This window comes from Octopus bimaculoides, chromosome 9 (genome assembly GCF_001194135.2).
Source record: "Octopus bimaculoides isolate UCB-OBI-ISO-001 chromosome 9, ASM119413v2, whole genome shotgun sequence".
NCBI lineage: Eukaryota > Metazoa > Mollusca > Cephalopoda > Octopoda > Octopodidae > Octopus > Octopus bimaculoides.
The window spans coordinates 83356178-83365578 of record NC_068989.1 but is presented as its reverse complement, the minus strand read 5'-3'; the positions used below and the strand labels follow the sequence as shown (position 1 = coordinate 83365578).

General features: G+C 36.9%; 1 protein-coding gene across 1 annotated transcript in view; it reads left to right on the top strand.

Annotated features, from left to right (window-relative positions):
* LOC106875823 (excitatory amino acid transporter 1) overlaps nucleotides 1–9401 on the top strand; it is a 269880-nt gene that overhangs the window by 202705 nt on the left and 57774 nt on the right. The window contains exon 2 of the mRNA XM_052970833.1: nucleotides 6023–6065. Coding sequence (XP_052826793.1) covers nucleotides 6023–6065 — 43 coding nt within the window. The remainder of the gene's footprint in view (nucleotides 1–6022; nucleotides 6066–9401) is intronic.

The following is a 9401-nucleotide window of genomic DNA, read 5'->3' as shown; positions in this document are numbered from 1 at the left end:
CGTCGTGTATATATATATATATGTATATGTGTGTGTGTGTGTGTGTGTGTGTGTGTGTTTGTGTGTCTTAGTTCATCCCCTTACCATCGCTTGACAATTGATGTTGGTGTGTTTACATCCCTGTAACTTAGCGGTTCGGCAAAAGAGACTGATAGAAAAAGTACTAGGCTTACAAAGAATAAGTCCTGGGGTCGATTTCCTCGACTAAAGGCGGTGCTCCAGCATGGCGACAATCAAATGACTGAAACAAGTAAAAGAATAACAGCATATATATATAAAGAGAGGTGACACAGGGATGCTCATAACATAACTCTATAATCAACTAACACATTATTCTGAACCAAATGTATATTGAGTTCTACTCCAAGTTATTATTCTCGCGATACCCGAGGGAAATTTCTAGATAGATAGATAGATAGGGGGAGGGAGACAGAAGGACAGAGACAGTAACTCTCAGATACCAACACTGATTTTAATACACTTTTCTATCAAGAGTGTATAAAGCAACTATTTAATTTTCTTCAGATTTGCATTTGCCTTCGAAACTAATTACGAAATTAAAGCAAAATTTCCTTGGGATTTTTAAATATGCACTTCGAGCACTTTTTTCTTTTTCTTGTATCTCTGATCAACAATTCGTAGAAGGTTACCTTGAAAACAGAGCGGCTCCAACGAATTCATTGATCTCCGATTTGATAAGCTGTGTACACTGAAAATCCTAACAAAACATTTGATTTAGATATGCATAGAGAAGGTACGAATAACGAAGAACATGAATACATTTTAGTTTCAATAGATGTTTAACTAATTGCTAACATTGTGCAAAGGCGCAGGAGGGGCTGTGTGGTAAGTAGCTTGGTTCCGGGTTCAGTCCCACTGAGTGGCACCTTGGGCAAGTGTCGTCTACTATAGCCACGGGCCGACCAGAGCTTTGTGAGTGGATTTGGTAGACGGAAACTGAAAGAATCCCATTGTATACATGCATATATACATATGTTTGAATGACTGTGTTTGTCCTCCACCCCACCATCATTGACAACCGATGTAACTTAGCGGTTCGGCAAAAGACACCGATAGAATAAGTGCTACGCACGATTTGTTCTACTAAAAGCGGTGTTCCAGCACGGTCGCAGTTAAATGACTGGAACAAATAAAAGAATAAAAGAAAAGAATTGGATTAATATAACTGAGGTAATAATAAAGGGTTGTTTTTTTGTTTTAATGTATGGTATTTTTCTCCGCTGTACAATCTTATTCGTATTAGAAGATCCACGTTTCTTTATTACCACTGCGGTACCGAATGGGTCAGCATTTAAATTCAACCCGTTCTTCATATGATGCCTTTCGCCATGAACCCTCACCACTCATTATATTTATTAATAAACTTACGTGGGTGTTATTGATAATATAATACACACATATACATTCAAGTACATACATCTATAAGTGTACACGCATGCATGATTCTGTATGCATAAAATTTATTGGCAGATATTTCCATCTAGTTTTATCTATAGTGCTTCCTTGAAACGATTAATTTTTTTTCAGTTACTTTTCCTTTTCTTTTTCATTCTCAATTGGTATTTATATACCTGCTCACTCCCGATCCGTTCGTTTCTTATCTTTCCCTATATATATATATATATATATATATATATATATAATGCCGAGAAACTAATTATAGCAATATATAATTGTAATTTTATGACTAAATAGATGCACACATATCTATTATCTGCGCATCAGTAATGTCTTTGCGTGTAATAACATGTGGGTTTTCGAAACAACCACACACATAATATTTACGTGTATTAACATGATTTTCATATACACGCAACTATAAGGACAGACATATAGTTATGTATATAAATGTATATATACATAATGTATTTATATTCCATTCATATATTTTCATCCTGTAACCTTATGCATTGATGCAGTGACAAGCATATACACGAGCGTAAGTACACACACACACACATACAACTAGCAACAGAGAGAGGTATACACACACACACACACACACACACACACACACACACACACGCGCGTATATAACTGCTTGTGAATACATACATACACGCACGCAAAGCGACACACATTCAGAGAGAGATAAGATAAAATTATGTGTATATACATACAGTGTAATATATATATGTGTGCGCTTGTATATTCATAAATGTGTGTATATGTATGTGCATTTTCATACATTGATGCTTTTGCGCCTGCAGACATACCTCTTTCCTGAATATGTCTCACATTATATGTGATTACGTGTGTGTGTGTGTGTGTGTGTGTGTGTGTATGTGTGTACGCTATATGTATATGGTGGTGTAGTGTTTTCATTATTTATACTATCGGATTTCAAGCAGAAGTGAATACAGAAAACAATATTGGATTTCTCTGAGCAAGAATGTTTAGGATCAGATATCATATTAAACCCTCGTGCTGTTATATTGATTCTTTCGTCACCCCCTCCCGCCCAGCTGGCCGATCAATCGACCCTTCTACACCACCACATTCTCAGTATGACTGTCTGTCTGTCTGTCTGTCTGTCTGTCTGTCTGTCTCTCCCCTCCGCCTCACGCACACACACACTTGCGCACATTCACTTATACCGGGCCATTCCTGAGAACAAATCTTTTGTCGACGGAAACAATTCGAAATCTATAACGTTCTGTGTTATTAGTCTGCGACCGGAAACACGGAATAACAACTGAGAGCCAATATATGCTGTTGATGTGTTCGAAAATAGATGGGAATCGGTTTGTGTATTGTAAATATGGCAGCCAAATATGGCAGCCGCCAAATAGATGCTATGTGTTGACTTTTGATCGCGGGATATGTTTCCAAATATCTCCTTTCGTTTGCTGATACAGCTTTGGATATTGCCCTGTTGTTGCAAATGCTGCTATTTTTGAACTTATTGCCATTATTATTATTATTATTATTATGGGGATGAGCTAGCAGAATAGTTAGTGTGCCGAGGAAAATGCTTAGTGGAATTTCGTCCGTCTTTACGTTCTGAGTTCAAATTCAACCGAAGCCGACTTTACCTTTCATCCTTTCGGGATCGATAAATTAAGTACCAGTAAAACACTGGGGTCGATGTAATCGACTTAACCCCACCCCAGAATTGCTGGCCTTTCTGCCAAAATTTGAAAGCCATTTTTGTTGCTGCTGCTGTTCAGCCGCAGGTAATCTTAGATCTACCCGGCTGATAACTAAATGAATTCTTCCTGTGTCTATCTCATCTTCAACGACAACATCCATTGTACATTTTCTTGTTTTTAAACAGGAATGTATGATTTGAGAGAATTTTTGCTGTTATTTCTTATTAAACGGTGAGAAAATATCTACCTGGTCGATCGACCTGCATGAAACAGCAACTGGATCACTCTCAAATCTCATATCATCGTCTTCAAATGAACACATTGAATAATGTGATCCGGGTTCCAGAAAAAAAGCGGGGTGGTGGGATCGACTGGAGTGTCTTTGATCATAAATCTATTTGATCAGAGCTGTCTTGGAACTCAACAACACGAACTGTGTGGATATTCACTCGTGGTCTCACTTTAGTAGTTGCTTTTAGTGTATGTAATGTGTAATGTGTACGCATATGCATATGAGAATGTGTATGCCTGTGTGTCCCCTCGGAATGTTTCATGTGTATGTGGATTTGCCTCTGTGTGTGTGTGCGTATATGTGTGTAGAACTGAAAATGCTTTTCTGTCTGTATATGGGTTTCTATTTTTAAAGGTGTCTGATATTGTGATATTGGGTGACTGAGTATAAATATATTACATTTGTGTTGGTGTCTGTATGTCTCTGTCAGTTGTATGCGGATGTGTTAGAAGGAAAATTTCCAATTAAATATTGGATGTTATTCCAAACAGTATTCTTCCCTTGTAAATTTGCTTTCATATATTCAATGTTCCATGTATTGTTTTGCTGATCATACGAACTGGATTCCAAAATAAACGTAGCTTCCATTTTGGTTCCAAAATAGATGCATTGTCCACCTTGTTCCCAGAATAGACATTAGTGTATAATCATTGCTCATAAACTAGATGTATTATCCAGCATGGTTTCAAAATAGATATTAATGTCCCTCATAGTTCGCAAAATTGATGGTCTTCTATCAAAAATATATATAGCATTACTAGCTATGGTACCATAATATACGTGCACTCTTTCTCTCGGAGTACCAAACTAAAAGTATTATATACTGTGTCTTTGAAATTATTGGCCTCAGAGCATCACAGAATACATCATTCTTGATTGAAACATCAAAATACTTATATTTATCCTCCATGTAACTCGAATTGAGAATCTTTGCTCACCAAATCTCTAGAATGAGTAATTACCATGGTTACAAATTCAAAAGAATTGTTAGTTATCATGCTGATTTTAGGATATTTATTCATATTTTATTTCATGTGTCAAGAATTTTTGTTTGAATGAAATTACTTTTAATACTAACAGAATATATTGCTTTATCAAAAACTTTGATTTTGATTTTTATCGTGTAAAATCCAACGTTTCGAAAACAGATCGTCGTTTTTTTATTAAGTGGCTAAGAGTCGTTGAAATATCACACTGAATAGCTTGCTGTTTGGATCTCCATCGTAAAGGTGCGTGGCTCAGTGGTTAGGGCATTCGTCTCCCGAACGTAAGATCGTGAGTTCAATTTCCGGTGACGTATTGTGTCCTTGAGCAAGGCACTTTATTTCACGTTGCTCCAATCCACTCAGCTGGTAAAAGTGAGTTGTACCTGCATTTCAAATGGCCAGCCTTGTCACATTCTGAGTCACACTGAATCTCCCTGAGAACTACGTTAATGGCACACATGTCTGTGGACTGCTCAGTTACTTGCACGTTAATTTCACGAGCAAGCTGTTCCGTTGATCGTATCAGCTGGGACACTCGTCGTCGTAACCGACGGAGTGCTCTTATAAAAGATCTCAATTTCTTTTTCTACGTTCTGGTTTTAAATTTCACCAAAGGCAACTTTTAAGTCGAGGATGAAGGAATCGATAGAGTACCGGACAAACTGTTTCTCTATTCTTTGACACCAATAAAGTCTACTTTGTGTTCTTCCGTTCCGAGGTCAATGAAATATATGTACCAGCCTCGTACTGGTGTCGTTACAAGCGACTCTGCTCTTCCGCCAAATGTTTGTGGATTTGTGCTTATGTTAAAAATCCTTATAAACATTGCTATTGAAATGTTCTTAGTAACATCGTTGGATATGCAGCGGTTAAAATGTGTCACGGCCTCTGTTTACAACGCTCGATGTTGTACGTTCAAATTCTACGTTTCACTTTGTTTTTCATTCCTCTATTTTCGAAAAACTAAAGCACCATCTATGCACAGTTAGGAGTCATTCCTTTACTGGTGGTCGTTAACGACAGTGTCTGGCATAAACCTTGATCTCCCTGTTTGCGTGCATCGACATATACCAGTGATAGTTGTTTGGGGAACCAAATACGAGCAACCTTTATTTTTTTTCGATAAGCGGGCCATATGACAGCTCATTATCAGGCGGGCGAAATTACTAAAAATTCAAAGGTAAATTTTTTATTAGGCATGCCGTTCACAAGATGCCGCAGGTTGGCCGTAGCTGTCTTGAACCTGGTCTGCTATTTCCTAATGCTGACGTTGGCCATAGCTGTCTTGAACCTGGTCTAGTATTTCTTAATACTGTCGTAACTTTCACTTTACAAATACAATAAATCTATCCTGTCAGGAGATGTATTCTCTCTCTTGCTTAAAAGAGACCTGCTCGAGAGACAATATATTAATTGTTTCTTCATAAACTTTCCATATCCTGCAATATCTAAATGTATTCTGCTTCATTGCACGCTTTTGGTGATTGTAGTTGCAAGACTTTGATCTTTTGCTTCAATCAAACATCAAAGAAATCTTCTTAGCAACCATGCTTGTGTCCAGCCTGTGTAATATGTAAATTATACAAGTTTATAACTTATATCAAATCTTGTCTCTTTTTCTTTCATTACAGAAATATGTTTCCAGATAACATCATAACATCCTGCTTCGACTCAGTAAGTTTGGTTTTTTAATTACTAATTTTCTTTTAACACCACCCTGTTCGTTACAAACCAATAATAATAATAATAATAATAATTTCTATTATTATTATTATTATTATTATTATTATTATTATTTGTTGTTGTTGTTGTTGTTGCTGTTATTAACGTTAGCATGCCGGACAAAATGCTTAGCAGCATTTCGTCCGTCGCTACGTTCTGAGTTCAAAATCCACGAAAGTCGACTTTGCTTTTCATCCTTTCTGGGTCGATTAAATAAGTACCAATTGAGCACTGGGGGTCGATATAATCGACTATCCCCCCTCTCCTCAAATTTCAGGCCTTGTGCCGATAGTAGAAAGGATTATTATTATTATTATTATTAATAATAATAATAATAATAATAATAATAGTGAGAAGGCGGTGAGCTGGCAGAAACGTTAGCACGCCGGACAAATTACTTAGCGGCATTTCGTTCGTCGCTGTGTTCTGAGTTCAAATTTTGCCGTAGTTGACTTTGCCTTTTATCTTTTCGGTGTCGATTAAATAAATACCAGTTGTGCACTTGGGTCGACTAGCACTCCCTCCTCTAAAATTTTAGGCCTTGTGCCTATCGTAGGAAGAAATATTATTATAATTTTCGTTGCATGATTCGTTGTCCTATGCCTGCTATACGTAATACTATGCTTCATTGAAATATAGATATATGTTAAAGAAAATAAAGTAAAATATGGGAAAACCGTGTTGAGATGAAAGAAGCATTTAACAGATCAAAACACGTATTAGTTTTTAACTGTTCGTATTTCAATATACATGTATATTGTGGCACTCGGTCGATTACGACGACAAGGGTTCCAGTTGATCCGATCAACGGAACAGCCTCCTCGTGAAATTAACTTGCAAGTGGCTGAGCACTCCACAGACACGTGTACCCTTAACGTAGTTCTCGGGGGAGATTCAGCGTGATACAGAGTGTGACAAGGCTAGCCCCTTTGAAATACAGGTCTCCGGTTTAACTTTAAGGATACCTTTCACCTACTTGCCAACTAGTCTCTTAGATCTTAGCACTCTCTTCTGGACCGCGAATAACCAGGAAGTAAAGAATCGCCTATAAATACCAGTTATATATTAGGATCAATTAATACCAGTTATACGCTAGGATCAATTAATTTGACTAATGTAATCTGTTACAATATATTGAACCTCTGGCTACCTCAAAATATTGCTAGACTCCAACTTCTTCCTGTTGTTTCCCCGTCTTAAATCTTCAAATGTCTCTATATTTTGTTTGCTTTATTTAGGTTTCTTATATATTTCTCCAGAAGTCTTCATGTTTCCTTTCTTCTTTATCAGCTTTATATCATAACATAAAACTATCGAGAATTTTATGGACAATATATTCTTACCTAGCATACTGGTTTACAATAATATCATATCACACGCACATTTTATATATATATATATATATATATATATATATGGCTAAACTCTTTGTTTCTTACTTTCCTATATATATACACACACACATATATCTTCTCCATTCTTTTAGCATTCATCTTTTCTTCTATAGTCGAAAAATGTTTCCAGTCTTGTGGATTTCTTGTTTAACTTTCTTAGAATTACTTTATTCATTCTTTATTCATATTCCTGGCAACATTATATTTTGCTTGGATTATTTTCTTCATCTATCGTAATATTACTTTATTGTCTGAGATTTTGGACCAAAATTGTTCCAAACGTTGTTCTTGTATTTCATAAGTTGCCATAGATTTATGCTTATACTTCTATATCCAAGTAATATTTCCATTAGAGGTATTTGTGCAATAACATTAACCACGGATTTCACTCACTATTGCGATATCTTTCGCCATTTCCTTCTCGTAATAACTCTCAGAACGCTATCTTCACTGTCTCTCTGGTTCTAATTTACATTATATTTTCATATTTCCCTTTAAACTTTGTAAGCTACTTTCTTTTTATAATCTGGATGTGAATCTAGTGAATGTTAACCTTGCTCTAACTTGGTCACGAACTTACTGACTAAAAGCAGTAAATGAGTAAATTCGAATTTGCTAAGACTGGGTAAATAAGTTAATCCTTGGTATGCTTAGTTTTGAAATTAGTTCATTGTAATTAACGAGTTCCTAAACGAATGCTCATTTACATAGAACCATGCACGCACGCAAACGTGTTTAGGCGTATATATATGGCGGTGGAAAGCGGTGAGCTGGCTAAGGCAGCAAACTGGCAGAGACGTTAGCACTCACTCCGGGTGAAATGCTTTGCGATATTTCGTCTGCCGTTACGTTCTGAGTTCAAATTCCGCCGAGGTCGACTTTGCCTTTCATCCTTTAGTGGTTGATTAAATAAGTATCAGTTACGCACTGGGGATCGATATAATCGACTTAATCCTTTTGTCTGTCCTTTTTTGTCCCCTCTATGTTTAGCCCCCCCCCCTCTGTGGGCAATAAGGAAATATATATGTGTGTGTGTGTGTGTGTATATATATATATATATATATATATATATATATATATAGGGGTAGAGGAGTGAGTGTGTGTGTGTATGTGCGCGCATGTCTGTATGTGCTAGTGCAGGCATGATTAGATGAAGTTTGAATCGCGACGGCGTGATCTCAAGTTAGGTTCTTCTACTTGGTCTCCTGGCGATATTTTCCATTTATGCCCTCGGGACAACCAATATGAATGGCATTCGTCGATGGAAACTGCTTCCAAGCACACTTCATCTACTGCATGCGTGTGTTTGCATGTATGTAAGTAGATTTCTCAGGGATAGAGGAAACTCTATCAGAGACTAGGGGAAGACAACTCTTTTAAGAGAAAGATACACTGACATAAACGTTGCCGTCCAAATAGTACCAGTGATTTTGCAATGCGTGTTACTGGAACATACCATGGCGATCGAGAGAGAGGCAAAATGATAAACGAGCTTTTGTCACTTAAATCCAACTTAGTGTAGATATCACAGTATCATTTCATTTCTGGGTCTGTTTTGTATTTCATTAAACAATCAAGCACGATGTGCGACGGTTATCATCCGAGAAGATGAGGCAATCATTATCTGTGTTTATGTATGTGTGTTTACCTTCACACTGTTACTAAAAAAAAAAAAGGATCTATGGCTGTGTTTGTCTCCTAATTTAACGGCGGGACAAATAGAAACGTTAATATATAAATACCAAATTTTAAGATATGATCGGCTACAGTCCTTCAAAGCTGTGCGCCAGTATGACCTGAAATAATACATTCACGTGTGCGTACCCGTGTGTATGTTCGTGTGTGCTTGCGTATTTCAATTGAGATGCCATTGAAAGAATAGTTTCAGACATTT